This window comes from Staurois parvus, unplaced genomic scaffold (assembly GCF_062004578.1).
Source record: "Staurois parvus isolate SC_StPar_1 unplaced genomic scaffold, SC_StPar_1.0 ptg000151l, whole genome shotgun sequence".
Lineage (NCBI taxonomy): Eukaryota > Metazoa > Chordata > Amphibia > Anura > Ranidae > Staurois > Staurois parvus.
Window position 1 is genome coordinate 20,592,217 of NW_028317947.1, and position 17,325 is coordinate 20,609,541.

The 17,325-nt window shown below is 40.4% G+C and overlaps 1 protein-coding gene across 1 annotated transcript in view; it reads right to left on the minus strand.

The window, feature by feature from the left end:
- Positions 1 to 17,325, minus strand: part of MRC2 (mannose receptor C-type 2) — a 74,334-nt gene that overhangs the window by 22,408 nt on the left and 34,601 nt on the right. Inside the window, exons 8-17 of the mRNA XM_089674609.1 lie at positions 14,625 to 14,779; positions 12,812 to 12,919; positions 9,448 to 9,563; positions 8,203 to 8,351; positions 6,584 to 6,798; positions 5,116 to 5,258; positions 4,930 to 5,032; positions 4,269 to 4,407; positions 2,213 to 2,245; positions 508 to 668 (exon numbers count right to left, since the gene is read on the minus strand). Of these exons, the coding sequence (XP_089530735.1) occupies positions 508 to 668; positions 2,213 to 2,245; positions 4,269 to 4,407; positions 4,930 to 5,032; positions 5,116 to 5,258; positions 6,584 to 6,798; positions 8,203 to 8,351; positions 9,448 to 9,563; positions 12,812 to 12,919; positions 14,625 to 14,779 (1,322 nt within the window). The remainder of the gene's footprint in view (positions 1 to 507; positions 669 to 2,212; positions 2,246 to 4,268; positions 4,408 to 4,929; positions 5,033 to 5,115; positions 5,259 to 6,583; positions 6,799 to 8,202; positions 8,352 to 9,447; positions 9,564 to 12,811; positions 12,920 to 14,624; positions 14,780 to 17,325) is intronic.

Below are 17,325 nucleotides of genomic sequence, written 5' to 3' on the forward strand. Positions count from 1 at the left end.
GCGTGAGGACAGCAGGAACAGTCCACTGCTCAACGTGGGGGTGTGCGGTTTTCCGGAGGATTGGAGGATAGGGTAAGTATAGCTCTTCCCTAAACCCCTGGACAAAATGAGAAGTTTTCCCATGCAGTGTGGGCCCCACTACCCCACAGCCCTACTGCATGGGAAAATAAACAATTTACATGGTATTCTGCTGTAAGTTTGCCAAAGCTCAACAGGAAATGAAAGGAAACCTCCATAAAATGAGGGAAATCCCATCTTTGACAGCTTTCATCAAAGGAAGCAAAGGTCAAGAGTGACAGCCACCAATGACATAGGTCAAGAGTGATAGCATATCCAAACAGCAAACTGTTTTGCCTTGAGTTATACTTTAATAAAAATAGTAAAAAGTAGGAGTTTCATGGGATCGCTCCTACTCTTCAACAATTTAAAGTTGAACAGGTGTGAACCAGGAAAACAAATGTGTTTTGTTCTTGTGATGCAATAATCACATTTAGAGTTATTTTGTACCTTCTGTAGGTTCTGCACTATAAAGTCCAGCTCTGCTGGACTGTGAACAGATGTTAGCTCAGCCCCAAACCAAGTGCAGATTCTCTGAGCCTGCTGCCATGTGGATCGATGCTCAAAGAATTTATACTCTGCGCTCTCAAATCTGATCCACTCTGTGTTTCCTGAAAGAGAACATAGTGAGACAACCGAGAAGAAGTTGATAGACTTAATTTATTACAGATACATCATACGGAAAACATCTTCAAACAAAATTCCCAAAAGTTTCAAGTGGACCTAGCATTTGATATTGTTTCTCATGGTAAGGGCATGCATCCTAAGTAATTGTAACTCTTACAAGTATTTATTACCACTCATAGAAGCCAGAATATTCCTCCTGACGAAGCCTTCATCTGCTTTTTTCATCAGCACATTACAATTTGTTTTAGGCATTATCTTGGATCAGCATCTGCTTCTTGGACTGAGATGCTGGCTCAGAGTCGAGTGTGCAGTCATGCAAATCCCAATGCCTTTGCGGTTCTTGGCTGTGTTCACATATGTCCGCCACATATCAGCCTCTGCTGTAACCTTTTGCTTTGTGACTTGCTACAAAGTTAAATTGCCCCAGTTTAGTTACTAAGGAGTTAAATGAAGATATGTTGATCAAGCTCCTTATCAGAATGTCGGTAGGTATGTAGATCAATTGATATTTAAGAGACTGCTCTCTAAGATCTGAAGAAGAGGATTTAGTCTGGACTGGCAGTAGTAAGTTTATTTCGAGAGAAGATAGCGTCAGACATATGGTTGAAAGTTAAACTGGATTCTCGACCAAACTTCTGCTGCTCTCTTCACCCTACCAAACTGAGGGGGAATAAAGCTAGCCAAACAAGAAAAATCAATAGATTCCTCCATCCAGGCTAAATAGAGAAGGAATCTATATTGACCACTATTGTATTCAACCAGTTGCGGCTTCTTTGGCTTCTTGAATACCGGAACAATGACAGCACCTGACGGGATGCAATTACTGTTCAGCTGACAATTTTTCACCCATCTACTTTGATTTTTCAGTACAGGTTTGTCGAGCCAGGTGCCAACAAGGCCGCCCACAGCTCAAATATTGGCTGATTCAGCAGGAATTGGCCGAAGTTAGATCTGAGTATGGCCAGCAGAAATGTCTTTTCCTAATTGCTGCAGACTGGAGATATCATCTTAGCACAGGCAAAGTCACATAACAGAAGACGGTTGGGAAGGTTTTTGGGATAAATTATATCGTTGTCAGCACTGCTACATGCTACAATTACTTTAGCCCATCTTCTAAAGATACTAAGAGGCTGCCTTTCAGGTGTTGATTAAAACTATTTTATTTTTCAAATTAAGGTAACACTTGAACACATAACTTATTTACTGCTCAGCAGTCCTTTGGAATGTCAATGAACATTTTGCTGTCTGTCTATGCCTACTGTGGCCAAAAATAGTTCTATAAATGTCAAATATATTCTTTACACATGATTTTTATCAGTATATAAAGCCTTCTTTGCATCCCAAGACAGGAAAATGTTACCAGAAACAGCCAATCATTTGTTAGCTTTCATTTTCTTACCTGCACAGCAGAACTAAATTATATACGGTAATTGTTTTGATTGTTATGTGCAAATAAAATATAAAATAAATATAAAATATCCAAATAAATATGTAATGATACATACTGTAGGAGAAAAATCAAACTCACCTTTTGGAACTTCTGGTTCTTTGATGTCTGTACCTGAACATTTAAAAGAAAAAAGAATCAAGCATTCTATCAAAATGTAAACCAAGTCAAGGATCCCAAGATGGAATATTCAAACCAATGCTGAACGTGTACCTAAAGTAGAGTAACTGCCAAAACTTTCCTTTTTTTTTTGTTTTGGACAGAATAGCAAAGATACACAGACAACAGTAAGCATCTAAAAGAAGTTATAACCCTTTTCCATTCTATGCAAGAGTAGCGCTAACCTCTTGAGGTTCCATTGAGTTTTGGGGCTCCCTAAGCTCTGCACAGCCAGGTAACACCCTTTTTTTGCATTTTCATCCAAAGTCAGTAAACAGTCCATGAGCTTGGTTTTTGTTCTTTTATTAAGAGTTAACTTTGGATGGGTCTAGGGTTATATGGGATGCCCAATGGAACTGAACAAACATCTTAGACAAAATGAAAAGAATACAGCAAACAGCATAAAATGGATTCTAGCTCTCTACTCCTTCGGGAGTGACACTCCCCTTATCTCAGATTAGTACACAGTCTTTGTAAGGAGCACTTGATCCCCTTAAATGAACCACCTCAGACCCCAGATGAAAATCTCTTCTTCCACCTGGCCATCTTGAGAGAATCCCAGGGCAAAGGATTCCGAGGCACACAAAGAATGTAGTCTCATGGAAAACTAGTTGGGTATTGCACCTGACCGCCCTCTCCCTTCTTTGGCCCAGGGGGTGTAGAAGTACTCACATCGTCCTGTACCTGTAGCTTAACGGGTTGCAGCTACTTTCAGGCCTTACGCTGGGTTGTAAGTGGAAGTCCTTTTGTCCAGCTTCAGCCTGTAGGCAGACCCCTTTCCTCTAGGGCCCCCTGGGCCACACCAGCAGTTCCTCACTTCATCTTCCCCCAACTTTCCTGCTGGCCAGGCTATCTCATATTTAAGGGCTGACCTAGCCACCACGCCAGGCCTCCTGCCTGGTGATTGGCCAGATTCCCCTAAGTATGCAGATCAGCCCCTCCTCACCCCTGCCCACTGCTTCTAGAAAATTCAACAAGTTTCTAGAGCAGGGGGAGGTATCACAGAACTGACCAGCAGAGCCCTTCAGCTTTAACCTCAAGTAACCTTGCTGACTCACTCCCAGGCTGACTCATACCCAGGCTTCTAGCAAGTCTCTGACTAAACAGAAAAAAATACCTTACACTAGAAGGTGTTATACAAGACTAAAAAAATTGGGACTGCAGTTCTACTTTAATGCAGGAAGAGTCATATACATGTAGCTACTATTAGAAATATTAGAATATGTCTTAGTTCTGAGAGGTCATGACTATAAAATACATTAGACAGTCAGAAGGGACACAAAATAAGGAACAGCGGTACAACCAGCACATAAAGAGATAAATACATTGCTTTTGCATGTTGTACTTCAACAGCCCAACTGAAACTTCCAGCAGCAACATACTGAGCCTTATCCAGGGGCAGAAATCAGAAAGCAACTTTCGTCTTCAACAACTGATTCAGTTAAGCCGGAAGTCAATATATATTCCATGCCTAGGCTAAAATTCATTGTTGGCTGGTGATATGAACAGTCTGTGGTGCTTAATTACTTAACCATATTGTATATCCACCTAGCTCTTGAAGCTGAATTACTGGCCCCAATATTTGTAGTTGTTATTAGCTCCTTACCCCTGCAGTATAGCATTTATTTTCTATCAGCATAAAAATTTGGCCTTTGGCTTTACAAAACACATGCTGTGATGACGCTGTGGCCATAATGACGCACGCATGGTTGCTGTGTCATCACAGCACTGGTGTCAATTTTAGCTGAAGCACCTTAGTCAGCGGAAAACAGAAGAACAGCTGAAGCCGTACAAAAAGGCACAACTGAAAGCTACATTTTTAAGGTACTAGAACATACAAAAATCTACACTGCTAATAGGACATCTAATTATATTAAAATCATGGTTCTCAGAGTTAATGTTTAATTATGATTCATTTATTCAGCTTTGTCAAATACTGTCTAGTATACTGAAACTGTTGGAAGTTAAGGAGCTATACCTTTAGGTAACTTGCAAATCCAGTCCATCTGAGAGTCACACTCAATAGCCACCCACTGTAAAGATGACAGATCCAGCACCACACACCTTCTTATATCATCATTGTCTTGATAGCTGCGGTCAAAGTTGTGATAGGAATACTGAAATAAATACACAGCATTAATTGAGTTACCTGTGATCTCTTAGTAGAAACATTTACACCTCTACTACATGTAGACATTTTGAAGGCACCTCCAATACATGTAGACTTTTTTGTATTGACCGATAACAAGCGGCTAGGAACACATATCAATGTAATGAGACTCGTAACATGTAATGGGTACCCATAGGTAAGAGTGGACCCCTATGCCTATGGAAGCCAACATACTGTCCCAAACAGAAGTGGATTATTATACAGCTTTAACAGCTGCTTTCTGGGGACTGCAAGGGATTTCGTGCAATAAAGAGCTCAAAACAGCCGCTGTGTATAGGTATCATTAGATGGGATGGTGTGGGTTTCTAACTCCAGTGATACTCAAGTCTAGATTACATGCTGCGGATAGGGTTGCTTACCACTATTGTGTGAAATGGGAACATACTGTAGGTTTTAATGTTTGTGGGTGCTTATTACCACTTATATGTTTACTCTATACATTTTATATTGTGGTAAATATTTGACTAACCCCCTGTCCATCGCTCCAGACCCAACTCTGATCACCGCTGGGATCTCTGCGGTTTAGACCAATCCAAAACCAGTGCTGCTCATGACTTTCCGGGTCAGATTCACTGTGAGAAAGTATAAAACCATCAGTCTGGTCCAATCAGATGCAGGGTTACAAAGGAAGAGTGTGAGGACAGTGAGAACCAACCCAAATATTTTGTTCAGTAAATGAGCCACATAGTGTTCTTCTCCTACACTGGAGACACTGAGCAGCTGAGCCCCAATTTCTCGGCAGGACTGCTGAGCTGAAATCCAAGACTTTTTCTCTTGTAGCTTCTCCGAATGATACACCTAAAAAGGAGGACACAGAAAATAAATACATACAGCAAGAACCCAAAATTTGGACAGCAAAACTAATAGCAATCCTGACAGCTCTTACTCATTAGAAAACAGTGGTCTTCTCTATGGTATGGCCGCCTATTGTCCTTTGTAGATTATTTAACAAAGACATTGCCTGTATGGACTTTATATGTTCTCTCATCTGCTTAAAGCAGAGCTAGAATCAGATATACAGCATGTTGTCATGGTAAGTGCATGCTGAATAATATGTGATTGTGAAAGGTATTACCAACCACAGAACTCCCCCTGACAATTCATTAATCTGCTTTTCTTACAACAAGTACATAGCCAATAAGCTAGCTCAGTGATGACACATTCATGTAAATCCTGGTTCCTAGTCAGTTCTTGGCTGAGTCCACAAACTTCTGACATAGATCAGCCCCTGCTGCAACCTCTCACCTTGTGACTTTGTACTAGTAACAATGCAACAGTCTGATCACTGGGGAGGAGAAGGGGACTGAGGAAATGTTTCCTTCCACCTGCAGCAGACAAATTACCTAATCTCAGTTTAGGAAAAGTCACTTGAATTGAGTTCATTGACTGTTTAATGATAAAAAGGTGGAGTTTTTTAATTAAACTGTATTTTTGACATAACAGGAAGTTCTTTATACCAAATTGTACTGCTACTAAAAGGTCCACTTTAAGTTTCTTCCAACTGTTTCAATTTACTGTCACAGTCCAAGAAAAGGCACTGGTAGGCTCCCTTATTTCAGTTGAATTTGGCCTTGGAGTGTGGATGTCAGCATGGTTTTGGCAGAATAATAAGGACTCATTCACATGTTTGTTCTGGCCCATACAGAGTGAATGAGTGTCTTGTTCATGTGGCTGAAGCCACCTGTAGCTGCATGCAGGCAACTCTTGTTACTCTATGGGGATGGAGTGGCTGTACAGACACAGCCCTTCCTAATGTGACAGGTGAGCAGCTGCTGTGTCCCCATAGGGAAATATGGGATGCCTGCACACAGCTCCATGTGGCTCCAACTGCATGAAAAGAGCACTATTTCATGCTGTACAGCCACAACACCTGTGTGAATGAGCACTTAAACTCTTGGATCCACTGGGAACGATGAGCGGTGTGAAAGGCTTCATTTACACAGTAATATGCTGCAGAATACTGTAGATTGCAATTTGCATATATCAAGCAAGGTCTGATATGTTACTACTGATAAAAACATATTGCTCTAACACCAACCATAGCTGTGTTTAAAAAATGATGTGGCTTTCTAGCAAAATGTTCGTTATAGCACTGTCAAGTTAATCCGCATTTCTGTGCTCACCTTGTAGCAATGCCTTAGATTTGGTGCAGAGCTCCAGCCATCTGGGCAGCTTCCGTTAAGGCTGGGTGTGGGCCGAGCTGCAGGCAACAGAGGGATCATTGGGATCAGGCTCTGCATACAGATGTACTTTGCACTGAATGTAACGCAGTCCTTTACCTCCCAAAGACCAAGAGAGCGTCCTGTAGCCAACACAACACATCCCCCTTTATCATAGCCTGTATAGAAAAAAAACCCAGAGAGTCATTAAAAATAGTAATAATGGCATATACAATATTACACAACATAAAACTACACAGTTGCGTCCAGGGGCGGACTGACCATTTGGAAACTCGGGCAGTGCCCGAGGGCCCGGGGTCAGTAGGGGGCCCCATGAGATGCCCCTGGTACCTTTTTCATAGGCTTTTTTGAGTTTGGGCAAGGACACAGGGTCCCCATGATCCCCTATTGCCCGGGGGCCCCATGAGTTGTCAGTCCACCCCTGGTTGCATCTCTTCCTTAGTTACATAGTTAGTCTGGCTGAAAAAAAACAAAAGTCCATCCAGTTCAAACATTAAAAGACAAACAAAAAAAAAGTTATAATCCTGTACCCACAGCTGATCCAGAGGAAGGCAGATTAAGTTATGGATACCTTAGAATAAAGCGAATGTGGAGTAAATTTTCTAAGAATTTGAACTTTTGCCAAATATTTACTGCTGTGCAGGGCTCCTTTAGAGAGATTTTCCCTCGCTTAGTATTTCGGTGCGATTAGTTTCACCAGAGAAGAACTGAGGAAAAATCTACAACAAAGCTCAAAATAAAAACAATGTTTTAGTAGAGAAGGGGAAAGCCAGAACCTCTGTCAGCTTTTTCCATCTGTGTGCATGTTGAAAATTTTTCCTCACTTCCCATCTGGTAAAATGATTGTCCCAGTGGCAGTAAATGAGGAAAAAATCTCTCTAACGGAGCCTTGAATAGCAGTAGTGAAAACCCAACAAGAGTTCTTCTTCCCAACTCTATCCATTGACTTAAAGAGGATAACCAGTTAATGGTAAAGAGCACCACCAAGAGCATCAGACGTGCCCCTTATTTTGCATGGAAGACTTTAATCTGGATAATCTTGTTGTAATGGAGTACCAGTGGTTAGTGGAAGTGGTTAGCTGTTAATTTGGATGATATTTTTGTCACCAATGTTTACCTTTCCTATGTAATTGTAATATAGCACACATTTATCATGTGAGTCATAGAGAAGGTCATGCTTGGTCTCAATGCTTCAACAATTCAAGTAAAAATAATCATACTGCTAAGTGATCATCATTCTCAATTAAAGTCTACCCTATAAGAAGCAGATGAGTGTGACCTAGCAACAAGCATGTAAAACTCAAATAATTCAGTGGCTTCACACTGTATTGACAAAAAAATGTCTTTGCAATTCTTCAGCCTTCCATCAAAAACATGACATAAGAGATGGCTCAGGTTCCATTGATTTCTAAAGCAGTTGGATCTCAGACTCCATTGATTTGCTAACGTTCCAAATCAGAAAAAGATTATGTTGCACCCAAAAAAATATTCTGTTTTCCCTGAGAACATTTGGCCTGTGGGAGTTCCATATGACAGTGGTTAGCCAGGGTTTTGGTGCATACCAGGTTCATCCCGATTCCAGTGGGTGTAAGTTACTTCATCACCATTGTACCAAGTGAATACTCCAGTGCGGTTCAGATCCTGCAATGCTGTCCAGTAATAGCTTCCGTCTGATCCATACAGAAGACTATTAACAAATGCCTGCTCAAACCTGAATGAAACAAAGCAAGAGAACAAATATCAATGCTGAAAGGGCCAACTCAAAAATATTAAAACATAAAATATGTAGCACATCCCTTTTGTTGAAAAACTAATATTCATAACCAAATCCACAAGTGTTCAGTGCTTTACATAGAATCTTCATGGAACCTTGGCTTTTGTTCATGGCATTGATTTTGCATCAGATGCTTATCACTAGTTTAGGTTTGTAGATTAGATAAATTTGCTCCAGCTGGGTCAGCATACCAGGGGGCAGAGTATTTACTTATTTAACATGAATACTCTGCCCATGTAGGTCAAAGCAACAAGATCACTATACCGCCGACTACTACTTATCTGCCTTTCACTTCCCCACCACTCAATTCACCCACCAGGCATAATTAAAGGAAGCACCATATACCAGTGCTATTACATGAGAGAAAAGGGAATGAGTGAGACGCTTTTCTATAGCTGGCAGCACCAGGTATTTTTTCATCTGCGGAATGGAGTCATGAAGTGCACAGAAAAGGTGAGATTGTAATGCTGGGGGGGGGCTTTGTATTTCATTAGGGCCTGTACTGTCAAAGCATGAAATGTGTCAATGTTGACTTCTGAAAATGCTACAGGGTTCCTTTAAAATATAAAAAAAGAACAAATAGAGTATCCTACTAGGTCTGAGAAATGTGTATGCAAACTATATTATCAAATACCTTGATGAGAGCCGTCCACGATATCCATAATTAAAAAAAAAAAAAAAAAAAAGCCATTATAATGGCTCAAACCAATCCCAACCTTTATACTGATATCAATTTAAATCTGAGGCTTCACCTTTACCATCAGATTTAAATAATATCAGTATAAAGGTTGGGATTGGTTTGAGCCATAAGTTCATTTTTATATGTTTTTTTTGGTTCCTTTAATATCTATTTTACATAAACCAGTTTATGACAATTATGTCATTTAAGAAAAATTTTAATATACTAACAAGTAGTTTCATGGGGTCTACAAAACTTTAGTATCACTAAGTGCTTTAGTTACTTTTTATAATTTACAGACATAAAAGTGAAGCGAGCACTTATAAGTCGATACCTGCTCTTGGGGTCACCTACCTGTTCTGCACAGTGACCAGTCTAGAGCTGCGGTCAGAGCAGGACTTGACAGCTTCATTGTACGTGATTTGGTCATCACTCAACCAGTAGCAAGAGGGACTGTGCCAATTCCAGCCCTAGAGAAATGTGGAATACTGTTTAAACTTTACTGTACATAAAATAATTTAGAAGTAGTCACTTTTTTACAGGTATATCGAGACAATAAAAACGTACAGGCGTACCTCGGTTTATGAATTTAATTTGTTCTGCAGGACTTTTCATATTGTGAAAAATTTGTAAACCAAAACGTGGTTTCCCATAGGAATGCATTGAAAACCAAATAATCCATTCCGGAGGTCAGAAAAAAGTAAAAAAAGTCTTATCTGTTCAAAACTCTTTATAAAGTGCACTTTAAAGGCATAAATACTGTACAGGGACATGATTAAAAATTAATTCGTAAATGCATTGAAAACCAATTAATCTGTTCCAGAGGTCAAAAAAAAGTCAAAAAAAGTTTTATCTGTTCAAAACTATTTATCAAGTGCACGTTAAAGGCATAAAGGGACATGATTTAAAAAAAATTTATTTATGCATTGAAAACCAATTAATCCGTTCCGGAGGTCAGAAAAAAGTCGAAAAAAGTGTTATCTGTTCAAAACTCTTTATAAAGTGCACTTTAACCTCTTGCTGTCCGCCTGCTGTTTATAAACGGCAGGGCAGTGGCACTCCAGGGGCGGGTTGCCGTTCATAAACGGCACCCGCCTTTTCTAGCTGTACAGTATTGCATGACCGCGCAATCATCATTCAAAGTGTGATAGTGCTGAAAGCTGAAAATTGCCCTGGACAGGAAGGGGGTAAAAGTGTCCAGACTGGAAGTGGCATAGTACTGTATAGGGACATGATTAAAAAAAATTCATAAATGGATTGAAAACCAATTAATCCATTCGTATTGCAAAAACAACTTGTAAACTGAGGCATTATTTTAAGTGGATTTTCATTTGTAAACCGAAAATTACGTTAACACAGGCGTTCGTAAACCGAGGTATACCTGTATTGATCTTCCAGTGCACTGTGTCAAGCCAGTGATCTCCACTAGATGGTGACAATTGTCTATTTGTCACAACAGTTTGTGCTAGCGGTACATTGTGCCTACTGGGCTTGTTTTGTAGTTTCCTCTGCTCATATGCAACCAATCATTTCCTGTCTGATTCCTTAATTTAGTCGTAGGAGCACATCAACGGAGACAAAATGCCAAGCTTCTCACACACAGTTGATTTACTTTGTGGGTGGACGTTGGTTACTAGGTGACAAAACGATGCTTTTTTTGGAGAAGATTCAAGCAGGTGTGCTGCTTAGATTATTCTGGAGGCTAGATGACATAGATAGCACAGAAAACATCAGGGCCGCTTCTCACAGGAAATTTCCACAGAGTTTGCAGCTAAACAACTTATTCTGTACTTAGCACTTCTGGGCCCAAAGTGTGAGGGTGTCTTTCACAACAGTTCCTCCTTGAGGATGCCAATGTCAATACTCAGCAAGACAGGGCTGGTTGACCAGCCGAATACAAACTAAGACTTAAGTGCAGTGTCAAGGTGAGTACATCACTAAGTGCTATGCCAATGACTATTAACACCTGCACCCACTAGTGAGACATGAAGTCCTATTAGTGAATACACACTGCCTATACACCAGCAATCCACCATAAGTACATCCTCTAAAGCAGGGGTGTCAAACTGGTGGCCCTCCAGCTGTTGCGAAACTACAAGTCCCATCATGCCTCTGCCTTTGAGAGTCATGCTTGTAACTGTCAATCTTGCAATGCCTCATGGGACTTGTAGTTTGGCAACAGCCGGAGGGCCATCAGTTTGACACCCGTGCTCTAAAGGTACTCTCTAGTCATGAAAATGCTGTCTATAAGTGAAAGGCCAGTACGTTTACAAGAGACTGCTAAGGTGGCCACTTTGTTCAGGAGTCTGCTAGGATGGCCACCTTAAAAAAAAAACAGCGGCCAAGAGCCATATGAATTAAGAATCTGCTGAGACAGCCAATTGTTAAAAAAAGATGGTCAAGACCACTAGCTGTAGACAAGAGACTGATGAAAGATTCAGCTCTTACAAAAAAAGGCTGAGGCTCCTGCCTGTCCCAACTGACCATTAAAGTGATACAACAGTAAAATCAGTCTGTATATGCAGTAAAGCATGCTTGTTATACTCACTGTGGAACCTAAGGGGTTAATCCTCCTCATTGTGTAAAAAAGGCTGTTTGTTCTTGTCTTCTCTGATCCCCTCCTTTTTCCACAGTCCCCAATCCATCTGCTGATAGTACAGAGTCCTAGGAGACACTCTGCACATGCTCAGTTTGGTGTGTATTGCTAGAGAGGTTTTTTTCGGGGGGGGGGGGCATAAGATTGATTGGTACATGGCTAATCAGCACTGTCCATACAGAAGATTGGGGTCATGCAGCCTCATAGAACAGTCAGAGGAGAGTGAAAATTCCTCCTATAAGCTTTAACCAGTGCTCAGCTGAACACTGATAGAAGTCACAAGGCTGCTATGTACAGCTGTACAGTTTATATTTACTAAAATAATTGCATTTTCATGTTCTGTGCACTGTGGGAGACCAGATATAGTGGTCCTGGGTTTAGTAACACTCTAATAGAGACAATTAGAGACAGCTGAGACTGTGACAGCATTTCATGGCGCAGTTATTTTTGTCTTTAATGGATTATTTCAACTGTTATAGAAAATCTGTAAAGGTGACCTAACACCACACCCCTTCCCCACCCCTTGGTCCTGCAGTACTTACCTCCCACGATCCTGAGCTGTCACAAGCAGTTCCACCAGTCTGAGAATCTGAAATCTCTGCTTTCTTCCTCTCTGCCCAGCACTGCAAGGGCGGACCAGATGTATTCTGATTGGTCAGCGACAATCTATGTGATATGCATATTTTTTTGACACTGACTCTGGGATTTATTCAATAAATTTAATGTCATATATACCGTGAGTGCTGACAAAAATGTTTGAGTTTAGAGCTAAAGCCAAACAGGTTTGGGGCTGACATCCTTCCAGTACTTCACTTTTATATGGTATGTGAAATACAACCATAACATATGGCACAGCAAGTAAAGACTTGAAAGTAACTTGGATTTAACTTTAAACAATATTAATTCAAGATGTGTGCTCATGATACAAGCCTCAGACTATACTGCAGTCCTTATTATGATGCCACTGTTATATAGTTGATTGAAAAAAACAAATTATTTGATTTAACTTTTAACCTACAATGAGCTCCTACTACATACAATCTCTGGTCAACGTAATGAACAGGCAAGCTAAAGCTAAACAGATATTAAGGAACTACAAATCCCAGCATACCCTGCTAGTACCTTTTGGCACCCATGATTGTCCTCAGAGCTCCCTTGTGTGACTAATCCAGGTTTCTTACAGATTGATGGCAGGGTCTGGTTGCATGGACTGTCGTTCCATTTTCCCTCCTATTAAGAACAGATACCATTAAAAAGAGACAAAACACTATAAAAAAAAAAACAAAATATGTCTTAAGCCATAACTCCACTTTATTTGAACATCCAGTGCCCTTCTGTTCTGAGTCCTGGAGTCTGGAGTCTTTGTCGAGCTTTGGGTGGGATAAGGCCTAAATCTCTAAATCCATATCTTACCTGGTAGCTAGTCCTCATTGTTAGCCTCAACTGTCCACACTTGACTGATGCCCAGGTCTCTCTCTTTCACCCTCTCTGCTGTGGGAGCCTGCTGCTGAGTGAAAAGGCTAACTGCTAACAGAACAGTGCAGCATAGTGCCTAAATGGTTAGCACTTCTGCCTGGCAGTACTAGGGTCGTTGGTTCGAGTCCCAACCACAGCACCACCTGCCTGGAGTTTGCATGTACTCCCTGTGCCTGTGTGGGTTTCCTCCCACACTCCAAAGACATGCTGGTAGGTGAATTGACTCCTGTCTAAATTGGCCCTACTAGGTGTATGTATGAATGTGAGTTAGGGACCTTAGATTGTACACTCCTTGAGGGGTTAGGGACTGATGTGAATGGACTATATATATATATATATATATATATGTGTGTGTGTGTGTGTAGAGCGCTACGTAAATTGATGGCACCATACAAGTACCTGTAATAATAAATAACACTAAAAAGGTACCAGAGCCTGTTTTTTTGGGAACCCATTATAAGGCACCCTATTAGTCAGGGGCTGACCTGAGTTTAGTTAGTGTCTCAGACAAGCGGATGATTTGTGTGTTTTATAATAATCATAATTTACAAAAAAAATAGTTGAGGTGAATGGAATAAATTATGTTGTTTAGCTGATATATGCTGACTGCCAAAATCAAATATTGTGTTATTGATTTAGTCCACTCAGAATTTCAATTTGGTACCATAGTTTTTGGGAGATGCTGGAGGTAAACCAACTGACAGTTGTGTCTATCTCTTGGGGCCCTATTGGTGAGATCTCTGCAATGGTGAGCTTCTTTCTCTGAACCCTTGCTGTGACCATTTTGAAGGGCTCCCACTCTGCCTGATAGACATTTATTTCACATTGTAAAAAGACTGTAAAAGGAGAAGCTGAAACACACAATGGTGGGCGGGAACACCCAAATCTCCCAAAGTCAGGATTAATGGCAGGGAGACCCTACTATTGGAGTATGAACAACATGTTAAAAGGTAGGAGCTTCTTACAAGCCATATCACCTTTTGGTATCCGGATCCTTTGGGAGCTTGGGGCCGAAAGGGATGCATGTATAGGAGGAGTTGTTATAAAACTTAATGTCAGTTTGATTGAAAATGAGCTGCCACTGCTATAACCCTTATCACAGAACTAGACATCATTGCATAAACCAGCCATTCTCAGCCAGGGTTCTGTAGAACAATAGTGGTGGCTACGAGTTCCTTGAGCTCTGACCTCTCATTTGATGGTGCTGCATAATTCCAGGATCAATGCCACTTGGCAGAACCGGCGCCATGACTGCAAGGGTGTCATTCCGGCCACCTTGCAAGGGCCATTATTTTCCACTTACCACCACCAACGTAAAGGCCATTTTCCAAATGACTCCCTGATGGACTGACCTTACCAGGGGTTCCCTGAAATCTGTAAATGATTTCAAGGGTTCCTCTGGGGTAAAATGGTTGAGAAAGCCTAGTCTAAACACTGTTAAAAGCAGTTCATGACTCACCGGTCCCCAGATAGTCACACAATCCTCCATGCTGTCCCAAAAGTTGTTGGGTTCAAAAGGATGCCAAGATGTAAAGGTAACTGCACTCCCATCTGACCATTCAAAGCTCATTTGATGCTTGATGTCATTAAGCCCAATCCACAACTCTTCCACATCTGGAGGAATATAAATAATATTCTGCAGAGAATTCGACTTTGAGAAAAATCTAAATCAAGCTTCTAAAAAGCTGAGGAGAAGGAATAAATGTCTACGCCAAGCCAAATGTTCCCAATTTTAAAGCTCCGCCCTTAGTGCCTGCCAGAGAGAGCAGTTGTACATCATGAAGCCATGTGATAAGAGGCTGCTGTCCTGCTCACAATCACTGTAAGCAGCCTGCTGAATCTGGCTGGAATGGGTTATAAAACTTCAAGCTAATGACAAGCGAAGTGGACACAATTCCCAGAGTCTATGTTAGTATTAAAGCATCTCCAATATTCAACTATTTGTAACCATAGACATGAGATGACAGCCCTCCTGGAATGTATCCTGTAAAAAACACTTATTTGTAAAATAATAGTTTTTTACAAAGCATCAAAAATTTAAAAACAAATAGTTTAGAAGCTTACAAACTTACAATCATTGAATAAAATTGATAAACAAATGTTTTCTAAGACTAGGGATTTTTCTTTTTAATTTGTTATTAAAGTGTTATTAAACCCAAAACCAAAAATCTAATATACTGCAGCTTACCAATCTTTAGATGTGGTGGCTGCATTAGTTTTCTTTTTTTAGCCTTTTTTCCTCTATTTTCACCTGGTGATCTGGCCAGTAACACACCTCCTGGATTACAGTGCCCCCACTCTGGATGAATGAGCACAGAGGGCACAGAAGACAGCAGCATTGACAGTTTGGGGGAGGGCAGTGTTAAATGAAGTAGCACATTTAAATACACTAACACATTGAAGCCAAACTCCAGATCACACTGTATAACCAGTTACAGCAAACATGTTTTTTCTTTTGGGATAAATAAATAAAGGATTTACATGAGTGAATAAACACTGAACATTGTAAGCACCCTCGCTAATGTCTCATTCCTGTAAACTGATAAATCTGGAAAATAACTTGTTCTTTTGTAAAACAACAGACTCATTGACTGGATCACCAGATGAAAATAGAAGAGATAAAGCCTAAAAGAAAAAAACTAATACAGCCAACAAATCTAAGAATTCGTAAGCTGCAAAAATAAATGCTTGCTTTTGGGTTTAATACTGCTTTAAAGTAAACTTTTCATTGATAAAGAAAAATGCATACAATTACTTTCCAAAAAGGATAAACTTTTATATAGGCAACATAATGGTTTATGAAACGATTCCTCTTCCCCTCCAGGCTGGCCACTGTATCTAAATTTCAATAGAATGCAGAGTCAGCGCTTCTCCAATGCAAAGAACAGATGACTGAAAGAGACCCAACGAGGCCAAAAGCTACAGCCGGCCAGACTGTTTGTGTTCAGCAATCTGCAAAATTAATTGCACGAGAACCAAACTGGCCTTGTTTACAGCCGTGTTCTAAAGGGAATCAAAAATCTTTTACATTTGTGAAAGTGTTCTTCCTATTTGCCATATATGTATCAATACCTGGTAAAAAGAAAGGAAAAGTTTGCTTCTGTATAAAGTTTGTAATTAAATATCAATATAGAGACAGCCCAATTAGCCAGGTCCATATTGATGTATACAGTATATATATATATATATATATATATATACACTCACTGGCCACTTTATTAGGTACACCTGTTCTATTGCTTGGTAACACAAACTGCTAATCAGCCAATCACATGGCAGCAACTCAATGCATTTAGGCATATAGACATGGTGAAGACGACTTGCTGAAGTTCAAACCAAGCATCAGAATGGGGAAGAAAGGGGTTTTAAGTGACTTTGAATGTGGCATGGTTGTTGGTGCCAGATGGGCTGGTCTGAGTATTTAAAAAACTGCTGATATACTGGGATTTTCACGCACCACCATCTAGGTTTTCTCTAGGGTTTACAGAGAATGGTCAGAAAAAGTGAAAATATCCAGTGAGCGGATGAAAATGCCTTGTGATGTCAGATGCGACATGCAGATGGTAGGGTCAGAATTTGGCGCAAACAACATGAAAGCATGTGTCTATCCTGCTCTGTATCAACAGTTCAAGCTGGTGGTGGTGTAATGGTGTGAGGGATATTTTGTTGGCATTAGCAATAAAGTGGTCAGTGAGTATGTATATATATATGAGTATATATATAGAGTATGTTCTGTATATCATCATTGTGTTGGGTAGGGAACCATCTATTGGGTGTTCACTGAAACTGCACTTGTTTTTACTATTCCCCTCAATAAGAACAGGAAGTGTCTCATGTTTGTAGAGAATAGAAGAGAACAGGCCGTCTTGCAGTTACATGGAAGAGACAAACCATTTAATACTGGAAGGGATGCTTACAGAGATCAGTTTTTATTTATTTATGTAAAACCTTTATCCCAAAAGGAAAAAAATGTTTTCTGTAACATAGTATTAGCTGGAGTGGCCTTCAGTTTGTTAGTGTATCTAAATTTGCCAGTACATCTAATTCTCCCCTCTCCCCAGACTGACAGCGATGCTGTCCAAATGTGCTCCTTCATTTAGAGTGGAGACACTCAAATACAGAAAGCGTGTTACTGGCCAGATTACCAAAGGACAACAGGG